The sequence below is a fragment of the Biomphalaria glabrata genome, chromosome 16 (genome assembly GCF_947242115.1).
Source record: "Biomphalaria glabrata chromosome 16, xgBioGlab47.1, whole genome shotgun sequence".
Taxonomy (NCBI): domain Eukaryota; kingdom Metazoa; phylum Mollusca; class Gastropoda; family Planorbidae; genus Biomphalaria; species Biomphalaria glabrata.
In genome coordinates this window covers 10,960,005-10,980,927 of record NC_074726.1, presented here as the reverse complement: position 1 = coordinate 10,980,927, position 20,923 = coordinate 10,960,005, and the positions used below count along the sequence as shown (strand labels likewise).

Below are 20,923 nucleotides of genomic sequence, written 5' to 3'. Positions count from 1 at the left end.
CCTATATATGCTTTATGTTCCATGGTTTCCTATTATATGCTTTATGTTCCATGGTTTCCTTGTTTCCTATTATATGCTTTATGTTCCATGGTTTCCTTGTTTCCAATTATATGCTTTATGTTCCATGGTTTCCTTGTTTCCAATTATATGCTTTATGTTCCATGGTTTCCTTGTTTCCTATTATATGCTTTATGTTCCATGGTTTCCTTGTTTCCTATTATATGCTTTATGTTCCATGGTTTCCTTGTTTCCTATTATAACATTAGTCTCTAACTGAGACTAGCATCTAACTGAGACTAGCATCTAACTGAGACTAGCATCTAACTGAGACTCATGAAGAAAGGCGTGAGTCAGATTAACGTAAAAGCAACATATTGGTTCTACGCTTATCTGTCATGGAGTTCACCCGAACAAAGGTTCTATCGCCATTGGCAATAAGATCCGTCGAATAAATGTTCTACGTTAGCAAAGTTCTACATTGGTAATAAGTGCAATAGAATGAAATTTTTAGTTATACATAGTCAGTAGAATGAAGGTTCTACATTGAGTCAGTAGAATGAAGTTTCTACATTGAGCCAGTAGAATGAAGTTTCTACATTGAGCCAGTAGAATGAAGTTTCTACATTGAGCCAGTAGAATGAAGGTTCTACATTGAGTTAGTAGAATGAAGGTTCTACATTGAGCCAGTAGAATGAAGGTTCTACATTGAGCCAGTAGAATGAAGGTTCTACATTGAGCCAGTAGAATGAAGGTTCTACATTTAGCCAGTAGAATGAAGGTTCTACATTGAGCCAGTAGAATGAAGGTTCTACAATGAGTCAGTAGAATGAAGGTTCTACATTGAGTCAGTAGAATGAAGGTTCTACATTGAGTCAGTAGAATGAAGGTTCTACATTGAGCCAGTAGAATGAAGGTTCTACATTGAGCCAGTAGAATGAAGGTTCTACAATGAGTCAGTAGAATGAAGGTTCTACATTGAGTCAGTAGAATGAAGGTTCTACATTGAGTCAGAAGAATAAAGGTTCTACATTGTTAATAAGTTCAGTAGAATGAAGGTTCTACATTGAGTCAGTAAAATGAAGATTTTACATTGAGTCAGTAGAGTGAAAGTTCTACATTGTTAATAAGTTCAGTAGAATGAAGGTTCTACATTGACAATACTCTAACTACTAGTAACTTCTGAATATTATCATAATAATAATTCTTGCACAAATATCACAAGGGAAAATTTAAAAAGGTAAAAAAAAAACAAAATCTAAAAAAAACAAAAGACACAATTGAAATGATTTGAAAACTCACACATAAAAAGCACATGTTTTAATCTGCAGTTTACTCAGCTACCAACATACATCATCATCACCTATCAACCACATAGCCACCAGACATTAGCTTCATCCTCACAAATTCACAGCCTGCTCTACTATATGGGCATAGCTTTCACTCATTCCCAGCAAGAAATAAATTAACATGTTGAATACAAAACCTTACTATGTTGAGAGGCAGCGTGGAGCTAATGGTGAAACAATGTAACACTCAGAGAGAGCATTGATGCACATACAATAGATGGAGAAACTAAATATAGTCCTAAACATTCATTCATCGACACAACTTATTTAAAATGTTGTTGTGGTTGGCTAGATTTGGCCTCAGGACGTGTTTAAAATGTTGTGGTTGGCTAGATTTGGCCTCAGGAATTTCACTAAACAAATGAAGAAAATGGACAAAATTGAAACAAGCATTCAGCTTTGAAAATAACTTACAGATAACATTAAGAACCCAACCTAAATATGAAAAGACATCAGGGATGATGTCAAGCCCGTTTCTGTAACAAATTCTCTACTATGACAGTTCTATTGGAATGATTGTCATCCTTTATTAAAATAAAAAACTCACCCAGGGTTCACCCATGAGTTGAGAACACACTTTTAGACTGAGTGTCAGCTCCAAAGTGCATAAGCTGATACAAAGTCATACCAAGTACTTATTCAGTTACAATGAAAACACACTCATCTTGAAATGTGCTTTGCATTTTGATAATTTGGAAAAGAATCTTTAAAAAAATTGATGAAATAACTTAAAATTGAATATCATTCTAAAGGTTGATTCAAATAGTAATTAGCAATACTTTAGTCATAACTTTCAATTAAAGTTGTATTCATACATCAGAACAGTTCTTTTAGAATACACTAAGACAGTACATATAAATAGCATCATTTAAAAAGAATAAAGAAAACATGTCACATAGTATGTAAGGAACAAGTTTGAGAGAATAATGGACAAAGGGAGGTAATTCATAAAAAAATTTAGGTTTATTTCAGATTTTCTATTGTCTATAACATCTCATTAGGGAAACAGTAGTTTAAATATTTCAACTAATAGTATTATGATCATAGATGTAACATGAAGGCTGCAAAAAATCAAGTAATATACTCTATTGAATTTGATGGATCAAAATTATGGTCAGAAACTCTGAAACTGTAGCCTTCATGGGGAAGGAATCACTTTTATAATCCTAGTTCTATGTACTAATAGGGACCATGCAACAATAAGGCCAGCCACCACACACAGTACACACAGGCCTAACAAACAGAGAGCAAGTAACTTCACAGCTAGACTATATCACTGAGCCACCACACACAGTACACACAGGCCTAACAAACAGAGAGCAAGTAACTTCACAGCTAGACTATATCACTGAGCCACCACAAACGTTAAGCCCCACTGGCAGGGCAGAAGTTAAAAAAAAAAAAAGTTCACTTCATTTAGTTTCACAGATCTGAAGAGCCAAAAAAAATAATTTTTTAAGGCAAACACAAGTTTCGTAAGTATTGATATCGACAACCATATAAAACATTATTGTATGCCACACACAAAAGCAAATTTTTAAAAATCTAAAAGGCATCATAAGAAAATAATGATTGAGTTTGAAATAAAGAAAATTACTTATTATTTAAATCAAACTTTGTAGCAAGGTCAAGTTTGTGACAGAGGAGTGAAACTTAAAGCTGAATGTCTCAGGTTTAGACGCTGATCATTTTTGGAGGTTGGAAAGATGAAATTATTCCCTTCCCTCTTAAATTAAATAAAAAAACAAGATTTTTTTTTTAATAATGCAATCCTAAAAGTCTTTTTAAATTCCTATTCATTAAAAACATCTTTTCTTAGAATAATTTTGTCATGTGAGAATGTCCCCAAGCTTCACATGCATGTAAAATCTTTTGTGTGGTCAGTCCAGCTCCTGGCCTGAGGTTCACAGCTATAAGGATTCAATGGCAATGTCATGCAACTCAGTGTTGCCCAACTGTTTACGGCCTAAAGGCTAAATAACCTTTCAACACCTCACAGGCCACATCTAACAATGAATCCAATCAAACCAATTTTTTGCAGCTTCATTAAACATTGTGTGAGGGGAAGCTTTGAAAGGCTAGATAAGACCCCAGGGTCACAGTTTGGGCAACACTGATGTAAGTCAATCTATAAAACATCGCAGAAAGTAATGGCAGGCACATAATAACAAAAAAAATTGTATTTAAACTGCAAGCAATATAACATTGCTTGAATTATCTTTTTTAAAAGTTCACTATAAAAAGACTTAGAAAAAAAAATGGATATGTTTCAAGTCAGAATGTAATCAAAACTTCACAAAGATGGGAGGAAATCATTTGCTATATATAAAAAAAAGAATTTTTTACATACCAGTGAAATTTATTACATGTAAACTGAGATAATAAATACACAAATATATTGTTGTTTCACATTAACCCTGTGTAGGTTTGATTGTATACAGTGTAGATAAGTAAAGGTCCCTAAGACTACCGCTGTAATGTTTTATACATATACCGGTACGACAAAAAAAACAAACAAGTAGACAAATCATCACAAGTATAAATAAATAGAAAGACACAAAAGGTCAGCAAGTTACCTCCCTGTGAAGGGCAGACTTGTAGGTGGCTACTACTTTAATGACCAGACTAGCACACACTTGTTTCAACTCATCTCACAGACAGGCTCTTTTTAAACATTATTTTCAAGCAAATGGACATTATATTTACTACAGATAATAGGATGCAATGGAAGTATGAAACCTGATATATTTTGTTCTTCAAATTCTTGGTCACTAGCAAGGAACCAGTTCTTTGTCAAATTTCGAAAAATAGTTTGTAACAAAATTGATAATTTAGAGGTTGTTTTTTTTTTCAATCTTAAAATTGGTTTTATTTTAACATTACTTTTGAAATATATATGAGCTAATGAATAATATGTAAAATGGCATCATAAATCTAGCCTAACATAAATAGTGGTTAGGTATTATGTAAATATATGCATCCATTGTTATCACATGTAATATGATGACCAAAGGTCTATATTAACAAGATTATCCATACTAACATTTATAATTTAAAGAAGGCAGGCGTACACCCCATAACACCATAAAGCATAAACTAAAAACAGGCCTGGCACTAACTAGACAATGTTCAGAGTTTATAAATTTTGCATGTCTCACAAATCTGATCTACAGAACATGAAACTCTTCTTTGCAGAAAGGAGAATTAGTAAGGCAATGCCCAAAACAGATTATGTCATTTCTGCAACAAAGTGATAAACTTCTGCTGACCTAAGGGCAAGGAGAGTCACAGTGGCATAGCCTTGACCTCTTTAGTGCCCCTGCATTTTGACATTCTACATTATAACATGAGATAATGGCATAATATTTAATGTCAAAACAAATTTTGGACACTCGTTTGGGGGCCTCCCTCAGGTGGGGGCCTGGGGAATTTTCAAGTTAGGAACCCCCACCCCTCCCCTAAGTCACCAGAGGGTCACGTATTTTGTGACAACGAAACTTTTTTTTTCAGCAATTTAAATTTTGGAGAAATTTTTTTAGGGTAAATAAAATTAAGATTCATATTAACAAAAAATCTTTTCAATGCATATGTGTCCATTAGTTCCTATTCCTTATCTTTTGTGACCATATTTGAGACCTAAAAATAAACACTTCAAAAGAGTAAATATAATGTCTAGCTTGAGAGATTTAATTAGAACATTTTTAAAAAATAAATATGACATTGATATTAATTACTCTCTACAACCTACTAAATTGTGACAATTAGTATATCTATTAACTCATTGACCATGTTATCAACCCATTAAGTGAATTGTCCTATTTATGTTTAGGATCAAATAAAAGTTATATGATTCTGAGCATAACAACATAGGTTTCAGAAGGACGTAATACAATGTATTGTGATTTGTATGAAGTAACTTCTAAGGAAACTTTGGAAAACTTTGGAAAGACATTGAAATATTGAAAGATGAACTTATTAAACTACTGTAACTTATCCTGCATAAGAGCCAAAGGTGGTAAGCTTAAAGGAGGATGGAGTAACAGAGGTGCCCCCAATAAGTGCTTAAAAATTAACTCGATCGCCATTTGACCCTCACTGGCATAGAGGAAAGTAGCTGGCAGCAGACGGCCTATGACATAGAAAGATGGAGCGCTCCCACAAAGGCTGCAGGGCAAATATTTGAGACTCAAAGAAAAGCCATTATTGAAGACAGGCACAGAAGATAAAAAGAAAACTTAAATAGACCACCAAAGGATAATGGCTTTGTCTGCACAAGCGTGGGAAAATATGCAGGTCGCAACTGGGTCTGAATAGTCATGTGAAACACTGCACGCATCTTTTACCTTCAGAATCAAAGACACAGCCATTATCACTTAAGCAGGGCATGTTCACACTATCAATGAAATCAGATTAAGTTCCTCCCCTTAGAAACAGCCTGCAACAGGTAGCTAAATTCTGAACAATCTTAGTAGGAAAACACAACACTCTTTTCAAACCTGTAGGAGATATATCCTCAATAACATACTTCTTGAAGCAAGCTGATGAGAACAACATGAAAAAAAAAATTAAGAATAAAACTCACTGCCATGTGGGTAAGTTTAAAAACTCAGAAATTCAATAAATTAGTTTATTGTGCTAAACCCTTTATATACACATATTGATTAATTTTTTGGGGGGTCATGAGACGCTCCTAGAAAAAAAAAAAAGGCAGTTTTTTTTAATTTTACTTCAAGGGAGCAGTATTTAAGCCAACTTTTATTTTTAGGATGATCTAAAAAAAGGTAAGAAAAAAAATTGTTACAAAAGCCTTTGATACAACAGAAAAACTTTTTCAATTCATAAGTAATGGGGGAAAAAAATTGAATTCATATTTTTGTAAGACAAATGCTATTCAATTAATAGGATACAAGGCATATCCAATATTTACACACAAACCCACACAGAACTTCTACTGTTAACAATAGAAAACAAAAGAGAAAAAAAAACAGTGCTGGTAGCAGACTGAAAACCCTTATTGAAGTGCCAGAAGACAAATTCAATGTAAAAAAACTGTTGTAAAATGTACAATATTAACAATTAGCAATGTCTTGATATGCATCCACATTCCTGTGATAATCTATTGTGACTGAAAGCCAAAATTTGGTCAAGGCAAGTTGGTCGAATAGAAAAACTGAAATATTTGTTCTGCATTTGACTTGAGACTTGATATATATATATATATACATCACAAATCCTTATAATTCAAATTTCCTTTTTTTTCTTTATATGTCTGTGTTCCTTAATCTTTTCTATCCTTATAGACTTTTATACATCCATATTCATGAATATCTGATGTGTATCCATCATTAAGAAATGTTTAAATATAACCCTTCACTATGAAGCCAATGAGAATGTATATTATAACATTGTCCTGATAAATGTAGCTAGTGGCCCCAGGCATCACCATGTTTGGAAATGTTACACACAAAAAAATAAATACATTGTAACAGCAAATGCAGAAGATCGCCATGGCAACAGAGTTCATAGTTTCCTCCTAAGTTTTTAGATAACCCTTTCTTTCACTGACTAGGTGTTAGCGCATCATTCTGGAGAAGGAAAAAAAATTAATTGATTGAACAGCAACTATTTGAAATCTATCTTATTAAATACTATGTTTAACTCATTACTAAAAAAATAAATAAAATAAGATTGTGTAGGAAAAACAAATATCTTCACCAGAAGATTTAGTGAGTAAATATTTGCAACAAGAATCTAAAATATGAAATATAATTCTATCTTATAAAATACAAATTTTCCTTCAAAAATAAAGATGATTACGTCCTACGCGTCATGCAACTAGTCATGCATGTCAATCAATGACTTTAATTCTGCCAAATCATTGGTTTTCCTGGCTGGCTCAGACAACTCATTCCATGCTCTAATAGCACTAGGGAAGAAGGAGCCTTTGTACAAATATGTCTAGCATATGGAACGAGGAATGTGCCCTTATCTTTGTGTCTTTCTGAGTATTTATTAGGTTTTGTTTTTGTATTTGAAGATTATGTTTCAGTGTTTAATGTATAATTGCTACTTAACTTTTAAGTCTTCTATCCTTAAGGCTTTCTAAATTTAGTGATTTCACTTAAAGTGTTACTCTAGTCAAATGTGAATTTCGTTATGAATCTCACTGTTCTATTTTGTATCTGTTCCAGTTTCTTAATGTTTTCTTGAGTTGAGGGGTTTGACCATTCTGCTACATCAACAAATAAAATTACAAAATGTGAACCAGAACAATATGACCAAAAAAAAAATTTGATGATGAAATTGGTACTTTTTGTAAATGGTATATTTCAGTTTGAAACATGCCAGATGTTTTTGAGAAGATAAAATACCTAGCAAAATTAGAACAATCTCTATGAAAGTTCACATTGAAGTTAACAAGCACACACAAGACAGGGACACATTTTCAAAACAGTATTCAAATAGTCACAACTCAACAACTCAATAAAGCATAATCACACCTTGATAGGATAAGCAGCACTTTTCAAATAATGCTTTTTAAATATGCATCCTTCTAGCAAATGGTCTAGTGGTTTGTTAGCTTGGTACTGGGTGTCAAATTGGTGGGTCAGTGGTTCATGCTCTGGGCAGGACTGTTCCTTATTTTGCCAAATTTAATTCACCATTTAGTCTCATTAAAAAATTTGGTCCCCTAGTGCTGCCTTTAAATATGTAATTTGCATGCATCGATCACTCTAGCAAATATGGATTCTTTGATAAATCACAAAAAACTTTTCCAATCTTACTAGATCTAGTCACTTCAACAAATATGTTTAAATACAAAAAAACTTTTTTCCAATTTTACTTGATACTAATCACTTGATGCCTTCAACTACTATAACTAAGCCTGAACTAATCTTGGCATTTTAAAGTGTTTAAGTGAAAGGATGCTATACCTTGGATTTGAGCAGATCACTCCACCCCATGAGCAAATATCATGACTAGCCCAGGCTCTATGATGAGGTCTTCTGGCATGTGCTGGTTCTCACAGTACATCACCACCACAGCTTGCTTCCCTGAAGTACAAATGAACTCATCAAAACCTAATAGAGAGTGGGCTTGTCTCACTTCTGCTCAGTTAGCAGACGCGACTTCAGCTATCAGCTTGATTATTCTTATCTCTAGCCAATTTAACCACTTTGGAAAACATTGTTTCATTTAAGAAAATAACAAATGTACAGTTTCTCTAATGTTGTCCTAGGATAAGAATTTGTTTGAAAGCTGATAACATCAAAGCATCCTTGCTTTTTTGTTTTTTATTTCAAAGAAATAAATTACACACATTTAAAAATAAATATTTGTTATGGGTACTAACAACTGTAAACTTTTAAATAAATTGAGCCTATTAGGGCCTAACAAAAAAATTTAACTAGCTGCTACATAATAAAACCTTAAAATCTCAACATCCTTGAGACATAAGTGAAGAAACCATATTACAAAGACACAAAATTATATATCATGTAATATACTAAGTCAATTCATAACCTTAGAAACAAGGCTTTATTTCAATAAAACACGACTGATACACACAATAACACAGTACAGACTGGTCACGATTCACAGACTACGATAATGCGAACACGATTACAAATACTAGCACGATTACAAGCACGGGTAACACACAAGTTCATTTAACGATCACTCCATTCACCCCTCCTTCATTTCTTTCTGGGTCTTAGGTTATAGCCATGCGTATGAAGGGAAGGATCCGGAGGTATCTCTGGCGTAGACTTTTCTCCTTGCAAGTCGTAACTGTCCTGTACGGGACTCGAGTCAATATTGGCCTCTGGCATTGGGTGGCTTCCCTGTGAGTCACTGATGACTTCTGGCTGGTTGTACATCATTGGGGTGGGACTCTGTGAATTACTGACAGTTTCAGGCACGTAGCGACTCCCTGGTGAGAGATCCAAAGAGTCACCGACCTCTTGAGGCAGAATACCGTTCTCTGGTTCGAAATAGTCGTTCGTGGAACTTTCCTTCGGCGCCAGCTGCCTAAGCGACACTGTCTCCTCCCGGCCATTTGGAAATCGTATATGGGCGTACTGTGGGTTGCAGCTAATAAGTTCAACCTCTTGTACCAATGGGTCAAATTTTGAAGATCTCACAGGTGATTTTAGTAATACTTTGCCTGGGTTCTGTAGCCAAGTAGGCAAGGATGTTCCCGTTGGCGATCTTCTGTTGAATTTGAAGATCCGTTCGTGTGGAGTTTCATTAGTAGAAGTACACAGTAATGATCGAATGGAGTGAAGTGCCTGGGGCAACACAGATTCCCACTGTGATAGTTCCAACTTCCCTGAGTCCAATGCTAATAAAATAGCCTGCCACAATGTTTTATTCAGCTTTTCTATTTGACCATTTCCTTTTGCGTTATAGGGCGTTGTCCTGCTAGTGGCTATGCCCTTAGAATGTAGATATTCTGTAGTTTCTGTGGACATAAATGATGAGCCACGATCAGAGTGGATGTAACTGGGTGTTCCAAAGAGGAAAAATAACTGGTCGAAGCACTTTATTACTGTCTTAGATGTCATATCAGGACAGGGAAAAGCGAATGGAAACCGCGAATATTCGTCAATCATTGTTAACAAGTACTTGTTGCGAGTAGCTGATGGCAAAGGACCTTTAAAGTCAACACTTATTCTTTCAAACGGCTGTGTGGCCTTGATGAGCGTACCTGCAAATTCCTTATAGAATTGCGGTTTAATTCTATTGCAGGTTCTGCATTGTTGAATGGTCTGCCTGACCTCTTCAACCGAGAAGGGTAAGTTCTTTGACCTGACATAATGTAGAAGTCTAGTGACACCTGGATGACACAGGTAGTCATGGTACGTCTTCAGGCTACTTTGTTTCGTCATGGTTGCACAGTGCCCTCTAGACAAGGTGTCTGCTGCTGTGTTGGCGTTCCTAGGTCTATACTGTATATCAAACTTGAAGCTTGCCAGTTCCAATTTCCACCTTTGTATCTTATCGTTTTTAATTTTCTTGTCATGAGTGTCTTTAAATATGTATGAAATAGACCGCTGGTCCGTAATAAGGGTAAAATAATTGCCACACAAATAATGCTTCCATTTGCGTATAGCTTCAATTATTGCAGTTGCTTCTTTCTCTATGGCAGATTGATGCCTTTCACTAGGTGAAAGAGTTCTAGAGAAGAATGCAATAGGTCTTCCATCCTGATTTAAAGTGGCAGCTACTGCGATGTCGGAAGCGTCAGTTTCCACAATTAGAGGATGGTCATACTTTATGGTGAAAATTGCTGCTTTCTGCAATTCTTCTTTCAAGTCTTCCAACGCTGTTTTTACTTCTGTAGGTACAGGAAAAATTAGATTTTTCATTATAGGATACATTTTGTCGGAGAAATTTGGTATCCAGTGAGCATAATATGCCAAAAGTCCTACAATCCTTTTCTGAGACTTCAGATCTTTTGGAGGTGGCAAATCTCGCAGAGCTTGAAATCTATCAGGGTCCGGCTTCAAATGCCCTTTGGATATTTCATATCCAAGCAGCTTTACCTTCTTAGTAGCAAATACACTTTTACTTTCGTTGAAAGTTATTCCGTATTCCAGAGCTACCTTCTGAAAATGCAACAGATTTTTGTTATGGGAGTCTACATCTGTACCACATATTGTTACATTGTCGACATAGGCAAACGTGTCAGACAACTTTTCTTTTTCTATAATAGTGTCTATGGTTTTCTGGAAGCAAGCTACACCGTTAGTGACCCCAAAGGGTATTCTGCAAAACTGGTAGAGTTTACCACAAGCTTCGAATGCTGTGTATTTCTTTTCGCTCTGTTGGATAGGTATTTGGTGATAAGCACTCTCCAGATCCAATGTGCTAAAGATTTCATACCTGGAAATTTTCTCCACCATTTCATCCACTCTAGGCATGGGGTAAGCGTCCAGGTAAGTAAATCTATTTATAGTTTGGCTATAATCAACGACCATTCGCTTTTTGTGCCTCTCATTGGTCGTGACAAGGACTTGAGCTCTCCAAGGTGATTTGGAAGGTTCAATGATACCGTTTCGTATCAATTTTTCAACTTCAGCTTTAATAAATTGTGTGTCTTGGAAGGAGTAACGACGAGATTTAGTAGCAATAGGTCTGCAATCAGGGGATAAATTTGCAAACAATTGTGGTGCCTCTACCTTCACAGCATTGAGCGAGCAAACATGAAATGCAGGTCGACCACCGTTGAATGGAATTATCAGTTCTTTGTGTAATGCGAGGAAATCTAACCCAAGCACTACATCAGTGCAAAGTTCATCTAGTAACGAAAGTTTGAATTGATTGTAAACTTCCCCTTTGTATTTTAGCGATGCAAGCATGTGGCCTCTTGTGACGCTTGACAGTTGAGATGACGCCATAGAAATTTTGTGCTTTGAACGTGTCACTGACCAATCGTACTCTCTTGGTATGTTTGAAGAAATGTAGCTTTCCCCGCTACCTGTATCAATTAGGGCTTTTAGGTTCACGCCATTTACAGAGATGTGTACTGTTGATTTAGTTAAACCAGGTACCGACGAAGTAGCAATTAGTGATGTTAGATGTGTAGAGTCCTTAATGCAGCTACAATCTTTACAAGATTGTCTTTTAATCTCGTGGCTAGATGTCTTGACTTTTGTTTTGGTTATAGGAGTGTTGCGAGACCTGCAAACCTTCGAAAAATGTCCATTTTTCCCGCACGAATGACACATGCAGTCTTTGGCAGGGCATTTCGCTCTGAGATGCCGACTACCTCCGCAAAAGAAACATTTAGTATTCACTGTTGCGATTGTTTCTGAGTCCACCATTTCTTCGGTTGAGATTGCCGATGACGAAAGAGATGACTCTACCAATTGAGAAGGAATACTAAACGAACTGGATTCTTTTTGGGCCATGTCGAGTGTCTTGGCAATATCTAACGCCATTTTCAAGTCAAGGGATCTTTTCTCAAGTAGCCTCTGTCTAATTACACTCGAACGCATGCCGCTAACAAAGGCATCACGAATGGCGTCCTCTTCATTTTTGTCAGCACTGACAGCTCGGAACTGACAATCTCTGGCCATCACTCTCAGCTTGTGTACAAATTGATCAAGACTTTGATCGACTTCTTGTTTGCAAGTTGCAAGCAAATGTCTGGCCAATGTTTCATTAGGGGCCTTCACAAATAAATTCTCAAGAATAGATTTTGCTTCTGAGTATTTAGAACAGGTAGAAATATACTGATATAAGGATGGAGACACAAAGTTGCATAGCAGGTCAAACTGTTCGCTTTCACTAGCCCCTACCTTCATTGCGAATCTGTCAAAACAAGAAATCCAATGTTTCCATGTAACTGAAGCATTAGTTGAACTAGGATCAGCATCCAGTCTATTGGGACGCAAAAACTTGTCCATTTAAGAATGGTAGTATTGAAATAAATTGTAATATACTAAGTCAATTCATAACCTTAGAAACAAGGCTTTATTTCAATAAAACACGACTGATACACACAATAACACAGTACAGACTGGTCACGATTCACAGACTACGATAATGCGAACACGATTACAAATACTAGCACGATTACAAGCACGGGTAACACACAAGTTCATTTAACGATCACTCCATATCATAGTTTTGAAACAACAGTGAAAATATCAAATTACCTGTAAACACCCTAACCACTAAGGCTAGTTAGTTTGTTATCTTTCATGACTGAAATAACTAAAGCTAGTAAAAAATAACTCATACAGATAAAATCATTGCTATTAGAAAGAAATATTTTAAAAGAAATGAAATTCTAACCAGGAATTCTTTTGGTAACATAGTTTTCATATTGCCGTCTGTTGAGCTGCCTAGTTTCTAATGTGCTAAGCCCAGTTGGCCACCTTCTCTCATGGGCATTCTCCATAAGCTCAGCCACGACATGTGAAGGACTGCCGCTCTCTACCAGAGCTCTCTTAATCACAGCTTGCAGAACAGCATCTGGTGTTGAAATCATGCCACCCCAGCGGGTCACTCTTGCAGGCTGCAAACTGTTGACCCATCTGTTCAAAAATCAAAGCATTCAGTAATATATAGTAATAAAATGATTTACATTCTTAACACAAAACTGAATTTCTCTAAGTTTATTAGCATATCTTTTCTTTTCAACCAGAATTCAAACCAAAATAAAATATAAAATAATAAAATAAAATGTTTTTAAAAGATCTTGAACATTGAATTTTTTTTTTTTTCAGTAAAGGGGTCAAAAATGAGATATAAAAAAAGAGCACTTAAAAAAGAAAGAGTACTCTTCCATCATTAACTTTAATGTTGCATTTTCAATTACACCTGACCAAAAAAAAAAAGAACAAAAGCATTAATGTTCAATACTGACTAATCTTTTCCATTAAATTTAATAATTGAGGATTGTATCAAATTTTCAGACTGCTTATCATAAAATCTCTGTTTAAGTTCTCAGAAAAAGCAAAATTATAACCATAAAATAAAACAACAATTGTATGCTTTTTTTATTACCCAGGCCATAGGTTAAAATTCAAACTGAACTGATTGCATGTTTTTTTACCTTATTTATTAAATGCATCAAGAGATTATTACACAGAATCTAATGCTTAAAAATCATTATATTAATAGATTTAAAAAAAAACAAAAAAAAACAAACAGGTGTACACAATGATCTACAAGCACTCAGGGTTATTTATAAAAATCATTTTACCATAACATTAATTATTTTTTCAATTTATTCACGTTTGTAAGCTTTATTTGAGGTAATTCTAGACTAAGCTTAATACTATTTTCCCCACATTACATATAAAAGAACAAGACAATAACAACAACCTTGTTAAATCCTCATTTTCCATTGTGGTTTGAATCTCTCTTACCCTTGGGTTCATTATTCTCACAGCACGAAGAGCATCCTGTAATCAATAGTCATAGAGAACATTATAAAATCCACCAGCTTCTCAAGATTAATACAAAACAAACCTATTACATGGTTGTTATGGACCGTGAGAGGGTGTTTCTGATGTAACCATGAGTAAAGGCAGCGCCGGTCCTAGCTATTGCAGGGCCCTATGCGAAACGGATTGCCCGGGGCCTAGTCTAGGTAGGGATAAGCATAATATCAAAATAATGAATTTTTAAATTTGAAAATACTTTTGTCTTAGAAATAAATTTTTATTTAATGTAAGCTCGCAATGCTATTTTTATTTATTAGCATCCCAAACTGACAATTTTGTCTATTTTTCAGAAGATTTTAATAATTTCAGAAGATTCTCAGGACTTTTTCGTATATTTTGCCTTTTGAGGAGATTTCCTGGAGGCCCTGGAAAATCAGGAGGTCGTGGAAACCCTGTTATTATATAAAAAGTTATAATGGTTTAATTTAATAATTTACACTTAGAATTAGTGCGGGGCCTATGAAAGCGCAGGGCCCACTGCGACCGCATAGGTTGCAGTGGCCTAAGGCTGGCCCTGAGTAAAGGTGGGGTGATGGTTTGGTTGTGCAGATTCTGATGAAATGATGAGGTGGTCAGTCGTAGTTCAATTTAATAAATACTGGTGCGAATGTTCAAAAGAGGAGAACAACCAAGAGACATGTGAGAGAAAGACACATGAGGGAAAGACACATGAGGGAAAGACATGTGAGAGAAAGACACATGAGGGAAAGACATGTGAGAGAAAGACATGTGAAAGAAAGACACATGAGGGAAAGACAAATGAGGGAAAGACACTTGAGAGAAAGACACGTGAGGGAAAGACACGTGAGGGAAAGACAAGTGAGGAAAAGACACGTGAGAGAAAGACATGTGAGAGAAAGACATGTGAGAGAAAGACATGTGAAGAGAAAGACATGTAAGAGAAAGACATGTGAAGGAAAGACTCTTGAGAGAAAGACATGTGAAGAGAAAGACATGTGAGAGAAAGACATGTGAAGAGAAAGACATGTGAAGAGAAAGACATGTGAGAGAAAGACATGTGAGAGAAAGACATGTGAGAGAAAGACATATGAAGAGAAAGACATGTGAAGAGAAAGACATGTGAGAGAAAGACATGTGAAGAGAAAGACATGTGAAGAGAAAGACATGTGAAGAGAAAGACATGTGAAGAGAAAGACACGTGAGAGAGAGACATGTGAAGAGAAAGACATGTGAAGAGAAAGACATGTGAAGAGAAAGACATGTGAAGAGAAAGACATGTGAGAGAAAGACATGTGAAGAGAAAGACACGTGAGAGAAAGACATGTGAAGAGAAAGACATGTGAAGAGAAAGAGTGAGAGAAAGACATGTGAGAGAAAGACATGTGAAGAGAAAGACATGTGAAGAGAAAGAGTGAGAGAAAGACATGTGAGAGAAAGACATGTGAGAGAAAGACATGTGAAGAGAAAGACATGTGAAGGAAAGACTCTTGAGAGAAAGACACGTGAGAGAAAGACATGTGAAGAGAAAGAGTGAGAGAAAGACATGTGAGAGAAAGAGACCGTATTTTTTAGTGAGTTGGATTTTGTTTAAAGTATCATTTTTTATTTGCGTATCTACATACATCTATACTGAAGTTGAAAGCTGTGTATAAATAAAAGTTACATTGATTTTGTTTGAAAAGGAGTCTGTTCAAGTTTATTTCAAGCTCTACATTGAGAATATAATACGCCTACAATGGTAATAGCTATTTGGAGATACACTCCCAACGACCAAGTATAAAAAAATACTGACAGTGAAAAACAAAAGAGAAAGGAAAGTTTCTATTTTTTAAACTACTTTTTGTCTACAGCCTCTTTGGTTAGTATGATCTGTGTGCAGCTCAGGTTCAATTTCTTTTGTGGAGTTGGGGAAGGAGATAATTGGGAGAAGGTTTCCATCATGCTGCCGTTGGGGGCTCAGCAAACACAACTCAGCTCGAGTCAAATCTCAATGAAAAGTTCTTGTTCTACATCGAGATTCTAACTCTAGCCTCTTTGTTTGGTAGACAAGCAGCTTATGCCATTTAGCCACTGAAAGTCTATAAAGCTAATTAAGATGAATTTCCATATTAACAAACTCAGGAGTTTCCGAAAATTCTAAGTACAGTAATAAATTAAATTTAGATTTTTAACTTAGTAGACTAATGCTTTTTTGCTTAGGCAAAACAATTACTTATGGATAATGACAAAGATGCTAGGTCAAGAAAATATAAACAAGGCAAGTTGTAGTTCTTTAACGCATTCGTAGCTTACATTTAAACCTTGAATCTCTCTCTTCTGCTCTCTAAGCTGAATTTTTTGTTCCATGCTCTCTGTCTGTAGCTCAGTTAACTTTTGCTGCAACTGTGACATCATGGTGCGCAACTCTCTCACACAGTTATGATCCTTCAGATATCCCACAAGTAAAATAGGTTAGAAACAGAAATAACATTTAGAGCATGAAGTCTATATAAAAAACATAAAAAATACTTTAAAAAAAAAACAAAGCTAATATTAAGTGTAATTGTATCAATTAGTTTGGATCAGTCATGTGATTGTATGTATGATTGACTTACACATAATAAATCTGTGCGATAAGAAATATTTTTACCAATTGTTTTTATTTAGCTTTTAACTTTCTCAATGCATTATGACCCCATCACTTGTCTGGACCAGTTGTGAAAGGGGGAGGGAAGAAGGAGGTATCTAGTAAATGTTTATATGATCGTTTTTTTAAACATGCATAAAAAAATGGTCACTCAGGGCTCAAGAGTCCTCAACTTATACCACCACGTCTGTCGAGTACAATTTCTTTCCCTTGTTCAAGATAAAAAAACAAATAATTATTTACCAATAGTTAATTAGCTATTTTTTTTTATTATTGATTCTAGTGTTGTCTGGTAAAAGAAATAATTGTGCAAAATTTCAGCTTAATCTGAGATTGGGTGTGGGAGAAATAACATACAAACTTTTTAACCATACAGACAGACAGAGTGAGTTGAGATATAAGCTTTGTAAAAACTACTGTTATAGTATTAAATTCAAAATTAATGTACTAGCTTCAGTTCTAAATTAAAAAAAAATAAAATTTAACAAACTTTTATTTCATCCTTGGGTACGACAAAGCCACACCCTTTTTCACAAACTACTGGCTTTTTGGGGTTAAATTCACAATCTTGTAAATGTGACGCCAGGACATCTAGCTTGACTAAAGCAGTACAACCAAAGGCCTGTGAGAAACAAACCGAACACTAGCATTCTAAGTCCATATAAAAAATAATGAGTGTTATTTTAACTTTAATGAACAAGATTTAATACCAGAACAAAAAATATTAAAGATTTCTTCATAATAAAATTTTGTTTTTCAAGTTTCATAATATAAAAAAAAAAAATCTTTACAAAATAAAATATGTATAAATTTGGCTTAGAAGTTGCAATGGGAAAAGATGGTCTCTTAAGACATAAAATGCCACAGATAATAATAAGTTGTTTTTTTTAAATCTAAGCAGCTTTGTTATCCTCTAACTAAATGTGAGTGAGGGTTTGAGAGGCTTCAATTCTCTCTTTCCAAAAGCACTGCATTTCGGTAATATCTCCATACAAGTCAAAGTATGTGGCTTGCCACTCTGGGACTTTAAAAAAGAAGATGAGGTTTCCTTACTCCCCTCAGGAGATCACAGTGAGTCCAAACAGGACCTGAACTGTGCAAAGTACAAACCAAAATGTACTGTGCTATAATAACCTGTTCAGGCCTGGGTAGCCTCTGCTCAACTAAGCCTATTGATTTAAAATGAGTTTCAATTCAATCAACTAAAATATTTGAAAGATTGGTTACCTTATTATCACAGCTTATTGTTAGTCTAGATAGAAGATTTCTTAGTATGCGAGGAACACTCTTCAATTGATTCGGAGTGATGGCACTACGGTCAACTGGGCATGTAGGCTGACGGGTGAGCCACTCGTGAATGCATGCAGCACAAAAGGCGTGCTCACACTGAGGTGACTAGAAGACACACACACACACAAAAATAACATTTTATTCTCAAATGTAAAAAAGTTACTAAAAAAAAAGGGGAACAACTGCAGGAGAGGGAAGTCAAAGGTAATAAAGGTGTGCATCAGTTCTCTTTCTTCCTCTGAAGAGGACAGCATTTAGCATCCTGCCACCCTTATTAGACAATGTGCCCCACCTTAAAGAGTTCACATGAGAATTTGACAAAATATATCTTAGCCTCTTATTTGTCACTTTTAAAATTAGGATTAATAATAAATAAGTATAAATATTTGTTTTCAAAATGTTGCTATCAGTTTCTCATTAAACACATAATAGCTTCTCATTAAACAGATAATAAGAGCTTCTCATTAAACAGATAATAGCTTCTCATTAAACAGACAAGAGCTTCTCATTATGCAGATAATGAGAGCTTCTCATTAAACAGATAAAAGGAGTTTCTCATTAAACAGATTATAAGATGACTAATGCCTAAAGCAACATTTGTTTCACTGTTTTAAGTTCAGTGAATAATTGACAACTTTACCTGCAAAGGATCTTCCAAAACACAACTACAAATAGGACAGATCAGCTCCTCATCAACTTCACCTTCAAATCTTCCAAGTTCATACCCCATCCTTTCCTTCTTGATCAATTGAGTCTGAAATGTTGACAAAAATGTGTTCTTTTTAATTCAGGGGATTATAGGGCTGCTTAATATACTAATGAAAAGTGAGTGAAAACATAAATTTGATATATCAGAGGTCACTTCTAAGAAGTTTAACAAAAATACAATCTAATAAGCTAATAAATAAGACCTTGCTAGACCAAATGAAAGAGGATGTTTGGTCTTTTATATAAGTCTATTGTATTCTTCTACTCAGTTGTTCACCCCTACAGCCGTATTATCTTTTTATTTTTCAGCCTGAATAAAATTAACAGATTTTAATGAGTCTTTTTTTTTATAATTTTTGTTTAAAGATTCAAAAACCCTTTGACTTTACTTTTACTACAAAGTAATCAAAGAAATGTACAAAGTTGAAGTCAAAATTACGAATGTAATGACCTGAATGTATTTAGGGTTGGAATAGTAAAAAGAAATGTTTCTTTGGTCAAGGTTAACATTAGTATCCAATGCAATGGCCAGCTATAACCAGCTGCTATAGAAGCATTATCCTTAGTACCCCAAATCTGGACGCTTGGCTTGACATAGAATCTATTATCTCTACTCTAATCACTCAGTAAACTTTAAATTCTGTGGCAATTTACTTCTGGAGACGTAATTTGCAGTTTCATGTGTGACTAAAGAGGCCAATCCTTAATACACAGCTGTAGTCACAGGTTGGGCATCTGTAATCACCAGGTGTCAGTGCATTTTCACCCTTCTTTCTGCTACTGTTGTGTATGGCATCTCCAATCCAAGACCCTTCCTTTATGCTCACTCTCCATGAGACTGGAAAATCGAAGTATCTAATCGAGTCTAGATCGAAGACAGAGACTAACTTTACTTTAGTCTTTTGTTTAGGCAAGGCTTTACAATCAATCAACAATTAAATTACAATCACAGTGTTATTTGAATCAAATGTAAATAATCATTTAGCAAAATGACTGTCGACAGTAACAGTAAATTGAATGTAAATCACAGTAACTGTGTAAGACTTAGTCTTCAAACTAACTTAGTGACTTAGACAGTTAAATAGTAACTAACGGTAGAGTAACTTTGTAAGTCATAGACTAGACTCTAGTCCTAGTAGTAGTAGACTAACAAAAAAACAAACAACATAAAGTCAATAATATAATAGATCTATATTAATATTATTTATATCTAATCATATCGTAATAATTAATAATATATTATTATATAATCTAATTAGATCTATAATTTAATCATTTTCGATTTTGTTGTCATTTACATGAGAATGAATCAATGATCTAAATCTAATAATGATCATTCATGACATCATCATGATACAACAAATTTAAAATACTGATTATAATTATAAATCTAGGCTCTATATCAATATCACGAATTAGAATAATTAAATCTATGATGAATGTCAGAATGAGAGATCTAGATCTAGATTATGTATGATCATGATGATGTATCAACTATCATTTCAAATGTAGATTGTCCATACCTAGATCTAGACTTTATTGATGGATTAAAAACAATGTGTTATATTAGAATCTAGACTAGGTCTAGAATTCTAGACCTAGATCTAGTCTAGACTAGAGTCTAGATACAGATCTCAATCTAGATCTAGATTTAGATCTATTTGTTTAGTTTTGTGGCAAAATTATCGTCACTGGCCACTATTGCGCATTCTCGGAAATGGAAAACTTTTTATACTTGCAATAAAAAGTTTTTCAAAGCTAGAGATATCCGAAACAAAACGAGCAAATTTAATCTAAATGGATATTACAGTATATATAACTAGACCGATTATTATAGATCTATATATGTTTTAAAAGCAGACAAATGATAAAAAGTTACAAAAGAAAAAAAAAACTGTTCTTCCTAGATCTATTTATTTGACAAATATTTACGAAAAAAAACAACAACAATGTAAAGACTATGAATATATGATTTTAATATTTGTAGCTTTAGTTAGAAGATAACTTTGTCACTCAAAGAAGAGATGCGA

The 20,923-nt window shown here is 34.7% G+C and overlaps 2 protein-coding genes across 4 annotated transcripts in view; one reads left to right on the top strand and one right to left on the bottom strand.

Annotated features, from left to right (window-relative positions):
* LOC106057274 (phosphonoacetaldehyde hydrolase-like) overlaps window positions 1-20,923 on the top strand; it is a 284,305-nt gene that overhangs the window by 225,624 nt on the left and 37,758 nt on the right. The window lies entirely within an intron of this gene.
* On the bottom strand, window positions 1,303-20,602 carry LOC106057721 (E3 ubiquitin-protein ligase NRDP1-like). 3 transcript variants are annotated; one of them, XM_056014832.1, is made up of 10 exons: window positions 20,417-20,602; window positions 19,548-19,758; window positions 18,826-18,939; window positions 18,123-18,290; window positions 17,386-17,517; window positions 16,562-16,693; window positions 14,187-14,266; window positions 13,152-13,393; window positions 8,282-8,428; window positions 1,303-6,931 (listed from the first exon to the last, which is right to left on the bottom strand). In XM_056014832.1, the coding sequence occupies exons 2-9, from the start codon at window positions 19,572-19,574 to the stop codon at window positions 8,298-8,300; spliced, it is 1,026 nt and encodes a 341-aa protein (XP_055870807.1). In that variant the 5' UTR covers window positions 19,575-19,758; window positions 20,417-20,602; the 3' UTR covers window positions 1,303-6,931; window positions 8,282-8,297. The 3 variants fall into 3 exon arrangements, with proteins under 3 accessions (XP_055870807.1, XP_055870809.1, XP_055870808.1); XM_056014834.1 differs by lacking the exon at window positions 19,548-19,758; XM_056014833.1 differs by lacking the exon at window positions 20,417-20,602 and having other exon boundaries at window positions 8,282-8,401; window positions 19,548-19,589.

Coding starts and splice junctions, on each gene's coding strand:
- LOC106057721 (XM_056014832.1), bottom strand. CDS start 19,574: ATGAAACTGCAAATTACGTCTCCAGAA. Junction 18,940..19,547: donor TGCAAATTACGTCTCCAGAA/GTAAATTGCCAC, acceptor TCAACATTTCAG/ACTCAATTGATCAAGAAGGA. Junction 17,518..18,122: donor CAATAAGCTGTGATAATAAG/GTAACCAATCTT, acceptor TGTTTCTCACAG/GCCTTTGGTTGTACTGCTTT.